The sequence below is a fragment of the Lasioglossum baleicum genome, chromosome 1 (genome assembly GCF_051020765.1).
Source record: "Lasioglossum baleicum chromosome 1, iyLasBale1, whole genome shotgun sequence".
In the NCBI taxonomy this organism is placed as follows: Eukaryota; Metazoa; Arthropoda; class Insecta; order Hymenoptera; family Halictidae; genus Lasioglossum; species Lasioglossum baleicum.
Window position 1 is genome coordinate 9,243,444 of NC_134929.1, and position 19,966 is coordinate 9,263,409.

Here is a 19,966-nt window from a genome sequence, read left to right on the forward strand (position 1 = left end):
AATGCAGAATTTTATTTTGTGCATATGCAAGCAGAGAAAACGAAGGAAACAGCATCCGCCACATCAGTGCGATCGTGCTGCCCTAAAGGGCTCGGGATCCAGCCGCTGGCATTCTGGCTTCGTTCTGCCCATGTCCAAATACCTGGTCTAACGGACGGCAGAACAAGTTACAACTGTGAGCACAGACTGACGTCAGAAACTGGATTTTTGGCTATTGGGGTAGTTGCTCTTAGCCAGTACTCAGCCAGTACTACGCAAAGCCAGAGCAAAGCCTTCCTTTCTAGGTATATTTCATAGCAAAACCAAATAAATGAAATAATGCATACAAGCTGATACAAGCAAGTACGTTATTAATATGATTGCAACGCACAATATGCATAATATAGGATAGAAAGTAATACCAGAGAGTGTAATACAATATACGTGTACTTATATGTATGCGCCATCTCTAAGAGTACTTATATAAATAAAAATGTAATAAAAGTATCGAGGGATTTAAATCTCGAACAATTAGATGTTGTTATTCGTCTAGAGTTTCAATAACGGCAATGTAATTTCTACCTGTTTCTACCGTTCAGAAATAATCACTATATAAAGCAGTAGTTACTTTTTATTTGCCGAGAGTAATTTACCGGAATGACGTCATCTTGCATCGAAGCAACGAATCGTCAACTTTTTCACTGCATATAGCTTTCTCTTCCGGTGAGCAGGTAGAGAGTACTTCGTTACTGTCGGCTTCTATCAAACATTGTCTTTACTTGAATTTTCGCAATGGCTATTGATGACCTTAAGACAGATAAGGGTGTCAAGGATTTAAATACTTATTTAGCAGATCGTAGTTATATCGAAGGGTAAGTCTGCTTTTATTGGTAAAGAATCTTTGCTCCGCGGTACACGTGTTCCACTTGTCGGCATCTTATAAGAGCCGCAAATCTTTTTCTTTCTCTCTTGTATGAAAGTCTGAAAGAGAAAATTCTTGAATAGAATTATACGAATTCGTCACTATACAAATTCTGTTCTCAACATTTTACGCGCAATACTTGCGATTGTATGTTTCTTATTGGCACTTCTCTTGTTAAATTTCGGTTTCTACGTAGCTTTTAAATTAGGCTCCAAATTTTTCTTAAAACTATTGATCCATATGTGTAATAACAACGGAAATCGTGTTGTATTTATTATTGTAAAACACTGGTACATATTATCGTGGGCCGTGCAGTGACATATGTACAATCACATAGTGTAGCTTCGTTTTTGAGAAGTTTTTCGAATAAAAATATAGAACGAACAATGAGAATGTCGTAAATATTTCACGTATCGAAATACATAATTCGATGTTTTTAAGGTGGCAACCTTCTCAAGCCGATGTAGCAGTGCTAGAAGCTTTGGGAAAGACTCCGACAACTTCGAATCCTCACGTTTTACGATGGTACAACCATATCAAATCGTATGACTTAGAAACACTTCCTGGAGAAAAAAAAGCACCCACACTCTTAAGTAACGATAATGTTAATACTCCACCAACAGCGGTGAAGAACGAAGAAGAGGACGACGTAGATCTGTTTGGTTCCGATGAAGAAGAGGACGCGGAGGCTGCGAGAATCAGAGAAGAAAGATTAAAAGCTTACACAGAAAAGAAATCTAAAAAGCCAGCTTTGATCGCTAAATCTAGTCTTGTATTGGATGTAAAACCATGGGGAGACGACACAGATATGAAAGCGATGGAGGAAAGCGTTAGATCTATAGAGATGGATGGATTAGTTTGGGGTGCTTGTAAGTTATAATAATCCTTTTTCTCTCTCCGAATCTGATTTTACAATGTTTTCTTTTTAATTTGCACACGTTCCCTTTTGTGTTTTCAGCCAAACTAGTTGCCGTGGGTTATGGTATTCATAAGTTCAGAATAATGTGTGTTATAGAAGATGAGAAAGTATCCGTGGACTTACTGGTAGAACAAATCGAAAGTTTTGTGGACCTAGTTCAATCCGTCGACATCGAGTCATTCAACAAAATCTAAACGACTGTTTTGTGTCCGTTACTTTTAATATTAACTTAATAAATAATAATCATTGTTTCTATATATAATTTGTTATTGGATGATCCTGAAGAATTACTAATGCAACTTCAATGGTAATATATTAACGAAGCTTTAAACAGAGTATTCATTTGAGTTCTATTACCTTAACGTTAGCAATAGTTTACGAAAGATATGTATCTCGAGTTTATGTATTCTTACTGTATTTCAAAATTATGTAGAGGCACAGATTGGCTAGTACATACTATATATCAATTAATAACAATAATACAGCGATAGTATGAGTTTCTAGTTAATATTTATAATCGGTCTGCATTTGAGAGTGCTAAGCACGTAGACTACCTTGCCCATCAAGATAAGTTAAGGCCTATCTTGGTCTTTGAAACAGTGATCGAAGTTCAATCTACTTTGCAACGGTAGCTCCTATTTTACTTTGTATCCTTTTGTTTACCACTGCCCTTATAAAAAAACAATACAGTAACAACAATAACGATTCTTTACAATGTTCTATACAGTTGAAAGATATTAAAATAAAAACGCGTTCGTCCGATTTAATATTAAACGATGTGCGAACAGGATATGCCTTTATATTTGTTATTGTACATTATCCATACTGTAAAATGAACTTTGGAATAATTTATACTTACGTGGTCATATTTCTATTAAGATCAGAGGAAAATTTCGGGTCCGCAGAAGATTCGAGAAGCGACAATTAAGGGTTTCATTTATAACAGAACGAAATACACCCGAGCTTAAACCTGTTATTGTGTTACTCGGTAGCTTATTACATGTATATACGTTTGTTATTTATTATAAACGGCGACCTCGTAATGGAAAAGTGCAATTGTTCAATAAACGTCCAACCGAAATATTTTCTTTCGTTCACAAAATACGCAAGTAAAGTGCGTATATTAATAATTTTTGTGAAAGCGATTTAACTGGATAAATCATGATTTTTAATCAAAAGTATTTCGGGTAAGAGTCGAGTAGTTTCGAAGGGGTACATTTAACCCTTAGCACATTATTTAAAATATTCTTTACATTAATTAGATATGTTGGTATCTATATAATATCAATTACTAAACATTTAAGTATTGTATGAGGTATTATATCAAATTTAATGAATATATTCTATGTCGGAAGAAATGTTTAATTTTCGAGTTAAAATAGTTCCGAATGCAAAGGGATATATCGTTTGTAGTATTAATAATTTTCTGCAAAGTGTCAAGTGCCCGAGTGTAAAGAGAGAACACGTAAAAATTAAGTTTGTTTCTTTAAATTATTATTATTGAATTTGTTTTACGCTATTATCTACAGCTTTTCATCCGGACAAAGACGGCCTTGAAATTTCACAAAACACAAGTGGATCGAATAAATTTACTCTGGAATTAGATTTTAAAAATAACTACAGATCTCATCTGTAACAACATCTTCGTCGAATCCTTTTCCACGAGTTATCGTAGAGAATCTATTCGTATAATAGCGCAGCGTTGTGGATCTGTGATCGAAGCGGTTCCATAGTTACTTTTCCTCTATCCTGTATATGCGTCACTACTCTTCTAATAAAAGTTGTACATTTGCGGTGAATATCTGCGATTCTGGCATAAAAGGTGGCACTCGACTACGGTATACCTTGTTTAAAACTAAAATCCGGTTTCAACATGGGTTCTCCGTTCTTACGCCGATATGAGTAAACGTTACGTTCACGCTCGCGCTGAGAAGGGTGCAAAGTACTGTATACCAGTTCGATACCCGTTACAAAGAAATGAATCAATTCCTTTCTACCCATATAATACGCAACCTATTGTTTAACCCCTTGCACTCGAGTGGTGAATCAGAGTCGCCACTAAACATATTGCTATACATTATTCAAAATATTTGTTTACATGATTAAATCTAAACATTTATAAATGTTTAGTACTTTACAGTACTATAAGTACTGTATGAGGTATTACAATCAATTTTTCATATCTATAGAATGAAAAAAATTATATAGAATGGAATGTTTAATTTTCGAGTTAAAAAAGCTCCGAGTTAATTTTCTTCTTTAGTGTCAATCGTACATGTTGCGCGCACGATAATTACAACTTTCAGATAATCATCTGAATATGCGAACATCGGGAATTCCGTTACACGATCCCAGAATGACTCTTGGAATAGGAGCGGAACTATCCGTACACATAACTTGTCGTCGTCATCGTTGCTTCGGTTTATCGTTTATCGGAAAGAAAAAGAAAAAAAAAAGGAACAAGCTCGAGCAGACGTTAGTTCTGTCGTACGAAATTGAAATATATACGGTAAGCATTTCGTTGAAATCGATAGGGAACGTTCGTGCGCAAGCAAATGGGTACCAGTTTCAGTTTGATTTTTATTTGTGGACGTTAACGCCGCGACCACTTGAATTCCGAAAGATGCGAGTCTTCCTTTTTCAGTGACGATCCTTCTCACCGGATCGCAGACCTTGCCACTGACCTTTGTCGACGTCCCCACTTCTACAACCGTCAACATACGTTCACCGCCCACTTGCCGTATCCGCTACAACTCTTTTGTATATAAAAGAACGGAAGGACGGAGTATCGCGTGAGTATCGTTTCAAGTATTGCAAGGGAATTCCCAAATACACGTATCAAGGATACAAAGGACACCGGATTATAAACGAAAAAAGATCGTGTATTACGTGCAACCAGCGAAAATGTCGCCGAGCATGCCGATTCTAGCGATATTTTTCAATTTATGTCTACTTTTCGGTAAGTAAACGGTACAATTGGTATCTATCATATATCATCACCTACAGAAGAAATAAGATAAGTTATTAATTCCGCTGTGATTTACGTTTGTTAATGTTTAAGTGCTTCGTTTTTATAATAGCCGGTCTACCCGATAGATCGTTCCCCGTTTTTCATAAAAATTGCCCCCGGCGGAAGAATTTAATCTAATGAAATTTCTTGTTACGATTTTACTAATTGTAACGCGTTAGCGTTTATTTACTTGTGTAACGTCTTAGTACGACAGTAATGGTGTTTTAGAGTTATTTAAAATGAAATATCTCGTGAACTATTAACTTTTCGACATACATAGGTTAGTACTTTTTTATAACGAATGTCCAGCTGCATCGATTGATGTATTAAAAATTACTTCATTTCATGTAAAAAAATGAAGGTGGCTTTGACTATACTAAGAAAAAAGAAAAATTTCGAACTTTTTTTATTGCAATGTATAGCCAATCGAAGACTGATCAACTTTTGTTTAAAATATTTTTCTGTCAGATTATCGCAAATACTTGAAAAATCGTGAAAACTGTTATGTGGGACACCCTGTATATAACAGTTAGGAGCATGATTCAGAAATCAGAATAACTTTTTTATGAATGGACCAAACGACTTCATTATCTCTATAAAGCTAGAAGAATTAGTTTAGTAAATGACGTCTAAAAAATATGTTGAAAAAATGCATTTGGTCGGAATTGTGAAAAACAATAGTAAAAATTGATTTTTACAACTTTTTTAGCTGGGCCAATAACGAAAATTTAAAAGATGTGTTTGGTCAACTCGTATAAATTATATATATTCCGAAAATTTCATTGAAATTGGTTTACGAGTTATACATTTTTTCATTTTTTCGGCCTTTTTACCACTTTTGATCGTTTATAACTCGTAAACCAATTCACCAATTTCAATGAAATTTTCAGATCGTATATAATTTATACGAGTCAATCAAACGCATCTTTTAAATTTTCGTTATTGGCCCAGCTAAAAAAGTTGTAAATATCAATTTTTACTATTATCTTTCACAATTCCGACCAAATGCATTTTTCCACCTTATCTTTTACACGTCATTTACTAATCTAATTCTTCTAGCCTTACAGAGAAATTAAAGTCGTGTGGTCCATTCATAAAAAAGTTATCCTGATTTAAAATGTGTGGAAACAGTTATGCTTCTTATTACTGTATATATATACCGGGTGGTCCACGCAACTTGCACACCTATAATAACTTTCAAAGTATGCGTTGCACGAAAAAGTGTTGTACACAGAAGTTGCATGGTCTGAAAGGGTACATTATGTACATGTGAAGGTCAACTTCATTTTTTTAAATGGAATGAGGTATTTTTTAATACATCAATCGATGCAGCTGGACATTCGTTATAAAAAAGTACTAACCTATGTATGTCGAAAAGTTAGTAGTTCAGGATATATTTCAATTTAAATAACTGTAAAACACCATTACTGTCGTATATTAGAGTTATTTAAATTGAAATATCTCCTGAACTACTAACTTTTCGACATACATATAGGTTAGTACTTTTTTATAACGAATGTCCAGCTGCGTTGATGATGTATTAAAAAATACCTCGCTCCATTTAAAAAAACGAAGTTGACCTTCACACGTCCTTTACGCGTCCACCTGTAAAAAACATATATACACTACATAATGTACCCCTTCAGACCATGCAACTTCTGTATACAAAACTTTTTCGTGCAATGCATACTTTGGAAGTTATTATAGGTGTGCAAGTTGCGTGGACCACCCTGTATATACGTTTATATGTATATGTACAGTGTACAGGGTCCCTGGCCTGATATTACCATCTTGATTTGCGTCATTATTATTATTATCCACAGCGAGACAAGTTCCAGTTACTTATAAGATGAGTGGTTTCGCGGGGGCACATTCTGATGTTTTGATTTTTTCGTGATGTGGGTGGGATGCGATAAGAACCTGTGAAGGTCAACTCTGTTTTTTTTCGACTCATGAAACCGAAAATATTTTAGTGGAAATTAAATTTCAATAAAATCGACATCGAATTGCTTTTCATTTCTTTCTCTTTTTTTATCGCCTTTGTTATTCTATTGGGTTGGCAAGAATAATTTCGGTATTTTACGGCGCAATAAAATACCGAAATTATTCTGCTGTTACGATGTTACGATACGATCGTATCGGCACCGAACAATAGACGAGAACAATATATTGGATTAGCAAGAAATATTTAATGTCAGTATTTTAAGATAACGGTTTCCAACTGTTTCCAACCTGGAAGGCGCGTCTTCTGGGGAAGCTCCAAATTTTTTTAACAAAAAATTAATTTTCATAAACTCAACGGCTTTTAAAACGTGTCTATATTATTCTATCTATTAAAAAAATAACAGGTAGTGAAGCGCGGAAAAAATTTTTTTTCGGGAAGTCGTAGTAGCATAAAGGTTGGAAACCGCTGTTTTCAGGTGAAATAAAAACCAATTTTTTTATTCAAGCAATGAACTTTAATCGGTAAAATTCTTTTCATTTTGTTCGATGATCTTTTGCTATCTTCCTGGTATCTTCATATAATTCCGCGATCATAAAACTTCTTGTCAAGTGGTGAATAGTTTTACCATTCAAAGAGGTTTGTAAACTTCGAAATAAATGGTAATCTGATGGTGCAATGTCCGGGCTATATGTATAGTGGATGTGACATCGCTTGCCAAAAAAGGCAACCTTTATGCTACTACGACTGGACCTCCCTCCCTACCTGTTATTTTTGTAATTGATATAATAATATATGTACACACGTTTGAAAACTATTGAGTTTTATTTATTTTTAGATATTATGGTATGAAAATTATTTTTTTTTATTAAAAAATTTTTGCGCCTCCCCTGGCAATAGTCCGCGTCTCCCAGGTTAGAAACCGTTGCCTTAAAAAACCGAAATTACTTTCTTGCCAACCCAATGTATCGTTCTCGTTTATTGTTCTGTGCCGATACGAACGTAACGTAACAGTAAAAATATCGGTTTCTATCTAGGACAACAAGATTTGATGACGGAAGCTTTAACGATATCGAAAACTTGCTTCGGATGCATATGCGAGGCTGCTTCAGGATGTAACGTTACAATTGGTTGCGACGGGAATGTCTGTGGACCGTTTAGCATAACATGGGGCTACTGGGCCGATGCTGGTAAACCGAAACTCGATGGCGCACCTATCCAGAACGACGGTAGATATATAGTTATTTTCATACGGTAAATATTTACGTTCTTCTGCACAGCAGTGAATCTCATAGAAAATCGAATATTTGTTCTCTCAGGATTTCAACAGTGCGTAAGCGATCCATACTGCGCAGCTCGCACGGTACAAGGCTACATGGAAAAATTTGCTCAGGTAATTTTACCAAAATAAATGTGTACGCGCGCGCTTGCATGTAACCACCTCGTTGTTTCTTTGATTCGTAGGATTGCAACGGTGACGGCAATATCAATTGCGACGACTTCCTTCGTATTCATCGATTAGGCGGTTACGGATGCAGTGGTTCTTTGGAAGCTAAATTCGAAGAAAAATACAAGCGTTGCATGGCAACCTACAACGTATAAACCACGGAAGCATAACCGCTGCACTATAAAGATATATTTTATGTATTTTTATTCATTAAAAGAATTGTAAGCTGGCTTGATAAATGGCGAAATAATGTTTGACATTAGAATCAAAGGAGTACTCGTCAATTGAGATACGTACACACAAACATATAGAAACGTCAAAACACTTTCTGAAGGACTTAGAATAATTAGTACCTTTTTTATAAAAAGAATTTGTTATACTTTAATCATTTTAAAATTGCAGTTTCATTCCATGGGAACTTATTATTCTATCCATTAATTCAGCTCTTTTTTTAAGAGTTAGTTCCTTCTCTCCTAACGTGCCAGATGAATCTATATTCCTTATTAGAAAGTAATTAATAAATAAGCGTAGGCTTTCTCGAAACGTTTGTAATTGAGAAGACGTGGATATTCTCTCGAACACTTGCAAACATGTTTGCTCGTTTTTGTGTAAAAGAATGCCTAGTATAATTTGTCTGACAAGTTGCATGGTGTGTTTATCTAATTCCGTGAATTGAATAACCTGTAGTCAAAGTAAAGTTGATAAAAACAAGTAAATCTTATTGCGCATCAAATAATCTAAAGTGTAGCGTGATGTAAAGTATAATACTTACTTTTAAAACTGACAAGGCAAGGCTTTTTTCAAGGATTAAATGAGTTAAAAATCGGGCCAGATTGCTTAGCTGCTTCGTTCCATGTGTATTCAGAGTTTTTAATTTATCCCACAAAGCGTATTGTATTGTGAGCTGAAATATTATTGGTAATTTATACATACATACGTTTGTTTGTATGTATGTACACATAATAAAAATTATAAACACCATACCTGATATTTTCGGTTATATTCGCATAATTTTTGCGCCAGCACAGCATAGTAAGGATTAAATTTTTTTTCTTGTAAGCAACAATGCATTAAAACATGTATGATTTCCTCTGCCTGTTGTTCTTTCAAACCGAGGTGATGGAGATTCTCAAAAGCATCTACGTAATCTTCGGCCGTCATAAGAATACAAAAGATATTTCTTCTTGTATCGGTGTTCATTCGTTGCTTCTCTGCTAATTCGAGTATTTTTTTACCGAAACGAAATTTATCCTGATTTTTTACTGTCTCCTGATTAGCCGTGTTGCTCGATCCAATCCAAGCGGAACCGACAATCCACCATTTTCCATTCTCATCAGCTGCGCAAATGCCAATCAAATACAGATTCTTATTTTCTCTATCCTTACATATTACAATCGCCGTAAAGGCGGAGAAATTAATTGCATTTACCATTTAACAAATCCTCCAATGTAACATTAAATTGCGCAATAGTGTTACCCTTCCGTATTACGGTTCTCAAAACCTTCTTCAAATGCTCCACATGCGAAGGATCGTATTGTGGTATTTTACTAACATTGTTGTTCTTTATTGCTAATAAAACGTCTAACATGAATCGAACTCTGGAACTGTATGGTAACAATGTGCTTTAAATTAAACGTTTCCATACGAATTTTGTCAGTTTATTTGATTTAAGAATATAGACTACATACCTCTGCTCGTTATTATGGCTAGCTATTTGTTGCAAATTTTGTATAAATTCTTTTAAAGCGGATGGATCGTCTTTTCTTAGTGCAAAACCTACTGTCCTCAAAACAAGCAATATCAAGTCGATTTCTTTCTCTGTGAATTTGGTTGTAAGTCTATCGAGTATTTGATAAAGAAGCCTGTGCCCATATACCTGTATTAAGTAAACAAAAATATTTGTTCAAATTCTTAGATAATAGCGATGGGCGAGTACCCGGAAATTCCAGTTCCGGTATTTTCCCCGGGTTCGGGTCGGGACCCGAAAATTCGTGATCCGCGGGTACCCGTAGTTTTCTGGTCCCGAAGTCGAAATCGAGTCGGGAACCCGAAAATCTATGATATTTGTGTCTTCGAACAATATAAATTTTCAGGTTCCCGACCCGAGTTATTAAAACCCGACCCGAAATTTTCAGATACCCGCCCACCTCCACTAGATAATTTCGTGTCTGGCTCAGTGAATTAATAGTATAGAATCGCTGTACCTTAAAATTATATAAATGCGAAATCATCAAAATTACATTATCCAGTCTTTTGTTTTCTACATCTTGCGGGGTATCTATTATCTCGATAAATTTCTTTACAAGTTTTTCCAAAAAATGAGCACCAATTTCAACTCCGACGTTTGCGTGCAAAATAGCAATCAACATCATATATTCGCAGACTAAACGGTTGGGTGTAATCACGTTGGCAATCACAGCTTCGAATGTTAACTTTGTCAACAAATAATTCATATTATTGCGGCTGTTAGCCATATACATTTCCTCTATCTGTAATGCATACATTATGATAGAAAACAGAGTTATAATTCAGATAATTTTACAGGATCACACAATTACCTGATTAGATATGGTATGCATATTATTTTCTGCTACCCTATTCATACAACCTTTTAATTTCCTTTTTAGAGAAAGTAGTGTCTCGTCGTCTTCGTTTATGGTTTGTATTTGCGCAATATGAGATTTATGTGTATCCGGTTCATGTATAACTTGACCATCTCTATTCCTTTTCCTTCCATAAATATCTTCCCAAGTATCATTATCCTTGTCATCGATATTATCATACGATTCACTTTGTTCATCATTTAATTCTACATTACTAGTTTCAGATATTTCTAAGTCACCGTTCTGTGACTCAAGTTCATCTGTATATTCAGAATCAGAACTGTCTACCTCGTCTGCGTTTACCTCGTCTATGCTTTCCTTGTCATTCTCTTCAGTAGCTTCCATGCCACTTTCCTCGAGGACCATAGACAAATCAGTTTTAAACTGATTATTAAACTCATTCTCTAACATTTCTCTTTCTGTTTCCACCATACATTTTCTATCTTTTTCAAGACAAAAATCCAAAATATAGTCTAAACCATCCGCTTGAAAAGATTTTGGTATTGTTTTTTTCTTCTTTTTATTCAACTTCAACTGCTTCTCCAATTTTTTAATAATGGTATCTTCTTTCTGGTTTGCTTTTTTAAGGGTCTCGTTCTGCTGTTTTTTCTTCTTGCGCTCGAGTTTTTGCAGGTTTTGTTTTTTGAAAGATTTCGTTTGTAAATCTGTGCTGACTTCGTCATTAATATTCTCATTATGTACCCGTTCGACATCACGTCCTCCCACAACACGCGACTCGTTTCCTTTTTTAAAGTAATTTGCTCGATTAACTTTCTTCTGTTTCCTAAGCTCTTTACGGATTTGTTTCCGTGATTTCTCTGCCAACTTTGATTTACTTTTCGGCTTTGATTTTTTAAATGAACTCATTTTTCATTGTACAATATAGAGTACAGACTTCTGTCAACTTTCAAGAAAAATACCTAACCTCACCTAACCTTTTATCACGTGTAAAATTCATAGACTTATATTTAATAGAGATACACCGATAGTTGGTGGGGGCGCAGCGAGCCAGTCACACACAACTCTCACTTCCTACGCACTCCCCACTTTCATTGGGCGAACCTCTCCCCACCAACTCGTCAATTAGAAAGCGCATTACGAAAGCCTCATTTTCTAAATTATAATTTGGAAAAAGTTAAATTTTAATGTAGATGTTGATAATATGAAATCTGTATTTATTTCCTAAGAATAGTAAGAGTAACATAAGAGTAAGAACAATATATGTATATTGTATATGGTCCGATAGATGGCGAAAAAGATGACATCAGTGCACCCTGGTGTCACAATCTGTAATCAACGAACGATCTCAGATTTTGTGAAGAGTATCCGTACGTTGGAGACAACTTCCTTTTTGGACGTGGAACTTTGGAAGACTCTGTACCATACGGGGTCTTTCCTGTATCTTTTGTAAAAATGGTGAGTAAAGAACGATAAAGATTAACTTAATTCGACTATTTCGAATCTCAATTATTTAATTCAATCGTTTAATCAATGTGAAAACGCTGGATGCACGTAATTCTATTGGATTTAAATATAGATATTTAACTTTCGGTTCGTTTAACGGCAGAACGCATGGCCGATGCGAACGCTTCTTTCATTTACCATAGAAATTTCATATTTCTGTAATAATAATATATTTTCTATTCATTAGTCTATTCATTATTCGAAGTAAAAATACACTTTGTTTACGATGTGCAAATATACAGTTATAAATTTATAATACAACAAATATTGAGGTAGCAATGGTTATCTCCTGTCTTAATTAGTTAGTTCTTAAAGATATGTGTATGAATTTCTATAAAATCGTAATAAATTTGATTATATGATGACAATCTTAGCTCACTTTGACGAGACAATGAAAATAATATTTTCCCTATGTCACTGAATTTTTATGCAAACGTATATAAATAAAATGTAGATATCATTCCGAAATATGTAAACTTGTATGTTGTGTTCTAGGGTTTTGTAAAAGTTGTTAAAAATAAGCAGTATTTCAAACGTTATCAAGTGAAATTCAAGAGGCGACGCGAGGGAAAGACTGATTATTATGCCCGTAAACGACTAACCATCCAAGATAAAAACAAATACAATACACCAAAATACAGACTAATTGTACGTCTATCGAATAAAGATATTACATGTCAGGTAAATAATCTTCATCTATGTACGACTGACTTCGTTCAACATTTTTGTGTCATCGAATTCTAACATATTGTACATTCGATTAGGTGGCGTATTCAAGAATCGAAGGAGACAGAATAGTGTGCGCAGCTTATAGCCATGAACTTCCAAAGTATGGCGTTAAAGTTGGTCTTACGAATTATGCCTCCGCATACTGCACCGGTCTTCTTTTGGCACGAAGAGTAAGACTCCTTTTATGCATTATTCGTTTTCGATTATTATATAAATTACATATATTTAAATGATGAGACACTCAGCTCGCTTTGATGCACAACTGAAGAAAACACAATTGTTCCCTATTTTTTAATTCTGAATCATACAATTGTAATATCGAAACATTCGGGCAATTTATACACGTACATTTAGAACAATGTTTCTGTATTTTTCCGGTAGCTGTTGAAAAAATTGGGATTGGATACGTTATATACCGGTACGAAAGAAGTAACAGGTGGCGAATATAACGTTGAAGAATTAGACGAAGGACCCGGGGCGTTCAGATGTTATTTGGATACCGGTCTCATGAGGACTACCACAGGTGCTAGAGTTTTTGGTGCCATGAAAGGTGCTGTGGACGGTGGTTTAAACATTCCGCATAGGTACAATTCTTTTTAATCGTTTATTTAAAATTTAGATAGTGTCTCAAGAACGATATCGAATAATGATAAATACCTTTATGATGATTGTACGGCACATGCGCGTCATCTGAGTCGCAGCAAGTCGTCACTATGTCTTGTGTACTACAATGCATAGTGGCGATCATTGCACAGACAAAACAAGATTAAAAAAAGTGTCTCTGATAATATAAAATCGGAAGCGCCGAAACTATAGAGAGCAACTAAACATTTTCATAAACTTTATTTTATTTTTTTTCTATAACGGATAGCACCAAGAGATTCCCTGGATACGATAACGAAACGAAATCATTCAATGCGGATGTTCACCGGCAACATATTTTTGGTCAACATGTTGCAAATTATATGAAAACTTTGGAGGAAGAAGACGACGAAGTTTTCAAGAGGCAATTCTCGCAATATATTAAAAACGGCATTGCCGCTGACAATGTGAGTGTTTATAGTTTTCTGTACAGCTACTTCGTCCGACTAATAATTACTGTCAGGCTCCGAAAGCTTCGCAGTGTCGCAGTTGGACTATAGAAAGCGCATTGGTTACGAGAGACAAATACGTAGACAATTATATTTTTCCTATTGACCAATGTTACATTGTAACTACAGTAATTCCGCGATATAAGCCGATTGTCGGTTCTGTGCTATGACAGAGATCGTGAAGGAATACTATCTTTTTGTGGCCGCGTGTTTATTTTTTATGGGATTTTGACCAACATATTCGTGGCATTTTTCTAATGAAAATAATACCATATATGATATAATTTCAATTATATTTACTTGTGTAATGAACGATGAAAGTTTTGGACGCTGAGAAGGACAGCGTATGGGAAAGAAAGAGATGCGGAGAATCGCGACGCGCCGACACAATTCAAAGTATTTCCCATACGCTGTTCTTCCTTGCGTCCGAAATTTTCATCGTTCATTAGACAAGTGAATATCATCGGAATTATATATCATTTTCATTAGAAAAATGCCACGAATATGTTAGTCAAATTCCCATAAAGAAATAATGAAAAATAAAGAAGTTTTGTAATTGAATTAATAGTACATCAATATACCCGACCTGATATCGGATTACGCGGCATGTTTAACACTGCTCAGCGACCGAGGCAGCTCGAATACGAAGCTACGTCGCGCTTATATCGCGGGATTACTGTATTGTAATACATTTTCGTGTATCAACTATGTTTGTTTTTATTGATAGATTGAAAATATCTATAAACAAGCCCATGAATCAATACGTACCGACCCTGAACACACGAAGGTTGTGAGGAAGGAAGTGCCTGTGAAGAAACGGTGGAACCGTGCGAAACTTTCATTGTCGGAAAGGAAGAACCGTGTCGCACAGAAGAAAGCATCTTTTCTTAAAACGCTAGAAGAAACAGAGGCTTAACTTTCTGTGAGCAGATGTTTCCAACAGACTCCGTGCACATCCGGGAGTATGCAAACAACTTTTCGTTACGATTGTGTGTATTAAACAACAAGTATACAGAAAAGATTGTGGAACAAAAATAAAGAATATCGGATGAAAAATATTTATTTTTCTTATGTAATCGTAATCGCTAATATTTAAATTTATTTATTTATTTTTATTTTTAAATACATCGTTTCTAAGCAATTGTAATATAGTGACCTCTTTCGACATAAAGCTACGTCAGAAACTATGACCGTGTTCATTCTTATCAATTTATTTCACATATGTTTTACGTGTTCGCTACTATCATCAACTCAAATAAAAAACATAATAAGACAGATCCTGTTTCTGAATGAGCAGACGGTATGCATAGGTAGTGTGTATGCCGTGTATGTTTGATCAAGGTTCAATTTATGGTAGCAGCGAACATGCAGTACAACATTCGTCGATCTTATTTACGGTCATAAATATGTACATAGGATGTATGATATACATGTATATGTGCTTTATACGTATACATATATGCGCGTAATATTTCTGCTGCAATAACATATTACTAAATCAAATTCACAGCACAAAAGTTAACGTTTCAGTTGAAAACTCCGTACATAATTTAAAAATATAAAACTTCGATCTTCGATGACTGGGACAAGTATATTTTCATTTCCATTTTAACATAAAGAAGCATACTTGATAAAATTTGATTGACGCGATCTGTCTCGAAAATTATCGCCTAGAGAAAAATTTGCGAATCTGGGAAAAATAATTTGTTTCATTTCTACCGAAAAAGTGATAATCTATTGCGAGAACCGGGTAATCGGCCTTGCTCGTCAGTCAATCCGGCTTGAATATCTCCGATAGAAGGTACTGTTCTTACTTCTCCTCTGGCTGCTACGCAGGGAGGTGATTTGAGTAATCGCCGTGCTACATTACTTATGTCATCCTTCGATATTTCATCTGCAAGTATTCGGTATCGTTGTATTTGTAATTTAATCGAACTCAATTGAATTAAGGGGGTAGCCACGTTTCAGGATTGCAAGGTGCCGGATGCGCCTTTCCATTTCTTGATAATGCAAGAGTTTTTCAGTAGTCAAAAGCGCTAGATAAAAGTTTAATTTAGGCCGCAGTTGCCCTCAAAAGTCCTATTTTTACGTTTACGAGGCGTAAATTGCATTAATTGGTGAATGTAGCTATTTTCATAAAGCTGCGTCAGCTACATGCTGCCGAATAATGTAAATTAGGCCTCGTAAACGTAATAGTAGGAATTTAGCGGCCTAGATTGATCTTTTATCTAGCGCTTTTGACTACAAAAAATCCCATCCTTACATTATCAAGAAACGAGTCTACCCCCTTAACTAATATAGCTTACCGATTGCTTTTATAAAGTACTCTGGCCGTTTTCTAGATCCAGTGGCTAAAACTTGTCGTCCAATGTCTTCGAAAACAACGGGCCTCTGCTCCAAATTCATCAACAGCATAGACTGCAGTTGTTTCTTTGCTCTCTAGTGTTGTTGAAAAAGTAAATCTAATTGTAATTATCGGTAAATACAACCAAAGATACGTACAAATAAAGATGATGTAAGAACGATGTCATACCGCTAGCTCGCTATCCGTGATATTACTAGTCATAGCAACCATCTCGTGCACGATTACTTCCACCATTTCTCTAACGTGAGACGGTGTACAAGATGCATGAATGCAAAAGAGTCCTGTGTCAGCGTATGCGTGGTTGTATGCAGTTGCACTGTATAACCAATGGTACCTGCGGCAATAACAATCCACGGTGATTTTCGTTCGATCAACAAAGAAGTACACTTTAGATCTCGCCTACCTGTTGAGCACATTCGTATACAAACGAGTATACATTCCCTTGCCTGGACCACCGGCACTAAAGCTGCCACCTCCACCCATCATCATATTTAAAACGCACATTGCTACAAAATCTGGATCTTGATGAGAACAACCCTCCAAACCTATCACCACATGAGACAATTCCGGTAAACCACTTGGCCCTGCGTAAACGGGTACGTTACATTCCTCCTGAATAATTGTAATAGAAAAGTTTCGAGTTAGCAAACATTGTCCCGGTGTACAGTAGGGCTGTTACTTTCCTTCGAAGGACGAAGATTTTGAAGTTTCGAAGCTTCGATTTCAGAAACTTCTAAGGTGATGAGAATCGAAGTTTTGAAGCTTCTGAAAATTCTGTCAAATTTTTTATTTGTCAAAAATCATGACCTAACATGGAACTCGTAAATTACAACTTCATACGATTCGAAGACTTCGTACAATTCGAAGTTCCCTTCGTTCCTTCGAGAAGTTGAAGCTTCGGAAAAGTAACAGCCCTAGTGTGCAACGCTTCTTCTAACGTGATGTAATTGGGGGGATAACTACTAGTATGTAACCTCCGGTATATTGAGCAATAGACGTGTCAACTGCGTTTAGCTTCTCTTTCTCTTTCCCCGACGATACTAAGTTGCTATCCTTTCCCCTTTCTTCACCTTCTTCTTCTTCCCAGATAGTTCTCTTCTCAACGAAATGTCTGAAGCGATAGAAATGTTAGTGCGTCTTGGAAATCTTTCTCTCATCTCAAATTGAATATTATACCTTGGGCTTCATAGAATAAAAAAGATATAATTTCCAATGAATAAAACATTAATTTTTAATTACTTTTGAACCGCGGAAACCAAATGTTCATGTTCCACACCAACTCCAGCCACAACCATTCTATTCGGTACGTGATGGTTTTTCATATACTGAAACAATATTTTTCTATCTATATAATCGATATTTTCTTCTGGACAGATTTTTGGAAGACCAAGAGTATTGTTTCTGTACGCAGCCTGAAAAATAAATTTCTATATAGAAATCTTTCAGTTACTCGCACTCCTTTTTATTTACTATTTATGGTATTTACCCGCACTTGTAAATACTATATGCGAGCAATTAAAAGTTAAATCCTTTTACGTACCGCATGGATCATATCCATCAGTATTGGTTCCTGTTCTGGCCTCGTCAGTAAAGATTCCAATTCGAACCTGATCATTTGTTTCGCCAATGTTAACTGAAAATATTCAATTCGATCGATATTAATATTGTCCACGTACAATGAGTTTGAATTAGTACAGAACATTTAGTACGATTGTGTAACTTGTACAGTACTTAAAAACATAGTACTTTCTTACTTCTTCTTCTGTTATTTTGGGTCTTAAAGAAATATCACCTAGTATTTGTACAACTGTATCTAATCCTTGACGTTCTGCCGAAGCAGCATAAACAAACGTGTCCCTAGATGCTTGACAATCGCATATTCCACCATGCTTTTCTAATGCCAACATTATTTGATCTTTACTTTCATGAACTTTTGTCGACTGAAATAATAAATCTTTAATTTTTGTATTTTTCCAATGTTGTTATGAAGATGAAATTGTCGTTACGTATCAAAACTTACTCCGAATGCTAGTTTCTCTAGAAAATGAGAGATTCCACTGGGATATGCGATTTCATATCGTGGACCAGAATCGAGTAGCACTGTGAAGTAATTAAATTGTATACCGACTATGAGAAGATCATGTAAAATTTATTGAAAACACTTATAAACTCACCACCGACCGTGCAAAATTGACCAAACCGATTTTCAGAGGCAACTCTTAATCCATTTGGCAAAACTGTTACTTTAGTCGTTTGGTGTTCTTCCTTCTTTGTAGCGTAGACTGCTTTGGGTAAGTTAGGTATAGGTTTGGTCAACGGAGGATGATTTGTAATAACTGATTTACGTGTTATGCCAGTATTAATAACTTTTTGAGAAGAAAAGCTGCATTTACTTAAAAAAGAAACAGTCTGTCTTTGCATTGCACTGTAAACAAAACATCACTCACATTTAATAAAATGCGTCCATTGAATCTATAACTAGGTTGACTAAATAAAAGTTCAAATTGTGCAAGCGCACATTTCTAATTTCGCATAAAGCCAAATACCTTTTTTTGAGAGCAATTACCATAGAGCTCCGTGACATTTTCATTATTAAATGCATGGTTAACGGATCACAAAATTTTCAAACATTTAAATTGGATTTCCCACCTTTCACAATTTAAAAGTGCAAATTGATCATCTGAAAAGAACCTCGATAACTACCCTCTTATAGATACACAAGGGAATACAGATACATATGTAAATACATATATATTGACAGTCAAAATAGTGTGTTCACCCCACTCTCTAATTCGAGAGTCAACAGTCGGAGCAAGTCGGAGTGAGTCGGAGTTGGTCGGAGTCGAAATGAAAACCCACTCTATATAATGCTATTACATCCGAGGTTAAAAATCATAGACTTATTAGAGATAGACTGCGTGGCCTGTACGAAGCGTTGAAGCCTGCCATGGCGGTTGGTTGTATATCTATCTCACTCGCACACCGATAATTGGTGGGGGCGCAGCGAGCCAGTCACACACACACACACACACAACTCTCACTTCCTACGCACTCCCGACTTTGATTGGGCGAATCTCTCCCCACCAACTCGTCAATTAGAAAGAGCGCGCATTACGACACAATTACGACTGTTCAAATTTATAACAAATAAAATAAATACTGAGAGATGAATTGAATGTACTAATGTATTTATATAATGTATATAGTTACTGCTCAACACAACCAGAACTATATACATATATATACCTAGTCAACCAGGCCTGTCGTAGCAGAAATCGAGCCCAGCGTGCGGAGGCCACCTAACGGGCATTACACTGGCCGAACATCGCTCGAAGCTGCTCGAAGCACACGATGGCTTGATTCTGGCAATGTCAGCAAAGCTAGCGTGGGCTCGTATTCTGCCCTCTTAAAATGGACCGAGCGGCCCGGATTGTGTTTTTGCCATGTTTTGCTTATTGGGTATATATATGGTTGTACACACAACTTTGTAAATAA

General features: G+C 35.7%; 5 protein-coding genes across 6 annotated transcripts; 3 read left to right on the plus strand and 2 right to left on the minus strand.

The window, feature by feature from the left end:
* Positions 1-666: 666 nt before the first annotated feature.
* Positions 667-2,607, plus strand: Eef1beta (elongation factor 1-beta). Its single transcript, XM_076437233.1, has 3 exons — positions 667-851; positions 1,343-1,770; positions 1,860-2,607. The coding sequence occupies exons 1-3, from the start codon at positions 772-774 to the stop codon at positions 2,012-2,014; spliced, it is 663 nt and encodes a 220-aa protein (XP_076293348.1). The 5' UTR covers positions 667-771; the 3' UTR covers positions 2,015-2,607.
* Positions 2,608-4,618: 2,011 nt separating this feature from the next.
* Positions 4,619-8,458, plus strand: LOC143215542 (lysozyme). Its single transcript, XM_076437792.1, has 4 exons — positions 4,619-4,779; positions 7,810-8,001; positions 8,092-8,165; positions 8,237-8,458. The coding sequence occupies exons 1-4, from the start codon at positions 4,725-4,727 to the stop codon at positions 8,372-8,374; spliced, it is 459 nt and encodes a 152-aa protein (XP_076293907.1). The 5' UTR covers positions 4,619-4,724; the 3' UTR covers positions 8,375-8,458.
* LOC143212227 (nucleolar MIF4G domain-containing protein 1 homolog) lies at positions 7,810-11,788 on the minus strand. Its single transcript, XM_076430835.1, has 7 exons — positions 10,778-11,788; positions 10,424-10,708; positions 9,908-10,095; positions 9,648-9,823; positions 9,204-9,556; positions 8,992-9,123; positions 7,810-8,900 (listed from the first exon to the last, which is right to left on the minus strand). Exons 1-7 carry the CDS (start codon positions 11,687-11,689, stop codon positions 8,610-8,612), a joined length of 2,337 nt encoding a protein of 778 aa, XP_076286950.1. The 5' UTR covers positions 11,690-11,788; the 3' UTR covers positions 7,810-8,609.
* Positions 11,789-12,085: 297 nt separating this feature from the next.
* On the plus strand, positions 12,086-15,164 carry Rpl5 (ribosomal protein L5). The gene is made up of 6 exons (XM_076435813.1): positions 12,086-12,238; positions 12,782-12,967; positions 13,051-13,185; positions 13,397-13,599; positions 13,887-14,064; positions 14,834-15,164. Exons 1-6 carry the CDS (start codon positions 12,236-12,238, stop codon positions 15,020-15,022), a joined length of 894 nt encoding a protein of 297 aa, XP_076291928.1. The 5' UTR covers positions 12,086-12,235; the 3' UTR covers positions 15,023-15,164.
* A 33-nt stretch (positions 15,165-15,197) lies between these two features.
* LOC143212823 (mitochondrial-processing peptidase subunit alpha) lies at positions 15,198-19,270 on the minus strand. Of its 2 annotated transcripts, XM_076432076.1 has the most exons (11): positions 19,018-19,270; positions 18,646-18,896; positions 18,492-18,571; positions 18,226-18,411; positions 18,012-18,104; positions 17,711-17,883; positions 17,435-17,582; positions 16,875-17,083; positions 16,640-16,805; positions 16,413-16,545; positions 15,198-16,000 (listed from the first exon to the last, which is right to left on the minus strand). In XM_076432076.1, the coding sequence occupies exons 1-11, from the start codon at positions 19,071-19,073 to the stop codon at positions 15,822-15,824; spliced, it is 1,674 nt and encodes a 557-aa protein (XP_076288191.1). In that variant the 5' UTR covers positions 19,074-19,270; the 3' UTR covers positions 15,198-15,821. The 2 variants fall into 2 exon arrangements, with proteins under 2 accessions (XP_076288191.1, XP_076288270.1); XM_076432155.1 differs by lacking the exon at positions 19,018-19,270 and having other exon boundaries at positions 18,653-18,784.
* Between the last annotated feature and the right edge of the window lie 696 nt (positions 19,271-19,966).

Bases quoted from the DNA above. Each gene is read 5' to 3' on its own strand.
- Eef1beta (XM_076437233.1), top strand. From the start codon at position 772: ATGGCTATTGATGACCTTAAGACAGATAAGGGTGTCAAGGATTTAAAT. The intron at 852-1,342 runs GTAAGTCTGCTT...GATGTTTTTAAG, and splicing joins GATCGTAGTTATATCGAAGG to GTGGCAACCTTCTCAAGCCG. The intron at 1,771-1,859 runs GTAAGTTATAAT...TTGTGTTTTCAG, and splicing joins TGGATTAGTTTGGGGTGCTT to CCAAACTAGTTGCCGTGGGT.
- LOC143215542 (XM_076437792.1), top strand. From the start codon at position 4,725: ATGTCGCCGAGCATGCCGATTCTAGCGATATTTTTCAATTTATGTCTA. The intron at 4,780-7,809 runs GTAAGTAAACGG...GTTTCTATCTAG, and splicing joins CAATTTATGTCTACTTTTCG to GACAACAAGATTTGATGACG. The intron at 8,002-8,091 runs GTAGATATATAG...TTGTTCTCTCAG, and splicing joins CGCACCTATCCAGAACGACG to GATTTCAACAGTGCGTAAGC.
- LOC143212227 (XM_076430835.1), bottom strand. From the start codon at position 11,689: ATGAGTTCATTTAAAAAATCAAAGCCGAAAAGTAAATCAAAGTTGGCA. The intron at 9,124-9,203 runs GTATGGTGTTTA...ATAATATTTCAG, and splicing joins AATATAACCGAAAATATCAG to CTCACAATACAATACGCTTT. The intron at 8,901-8,991 runs GTAAGTATTATA...CTTTGACTACAG, and splicing joins TTGCCTTGTCAGTTTTAAAA to GTTATTCAATTCACGGAATT.
- Rpl5 (XM_076435813.1), top strand. The intron at 13,186-13,396 runs GTAAGACTCCTT...TTTTTCCGGTAG, and splicing joins GTCTTCTTTTGGCACGAAGA to CTGTTGAAAAAATTGGGATT. The intron at 13,600-13,886 runs GTACAATTCTTT...TATAACGGATAG, and splicing joins GGTTTAAACATTCCGCATAG to CACCAAGAGATTCCCTGGAT.
- LOC143212823 (XM_076432076.1), bottom strand. From the start codon at position 19,073: ATGCATTTAATAATGAAAATGTCACGGAGCTCTATGGTAATTGCTCTC. The intron at 18,412-18,491 runs GTAAGTTTTGAT...TTATTATTTCAG, and splicing joins TAGAGAAACTAGCATTCGGA to TCGACAAAAGTTCATGAAAG. The intron at 17,583-17,710 runs GTAATTAAAAAT...CTATCGCTTCAG, and splicing joins TTGGTTTCCGCGGTTCAAAA to ACATTTCGTTGAGAAGAGAA.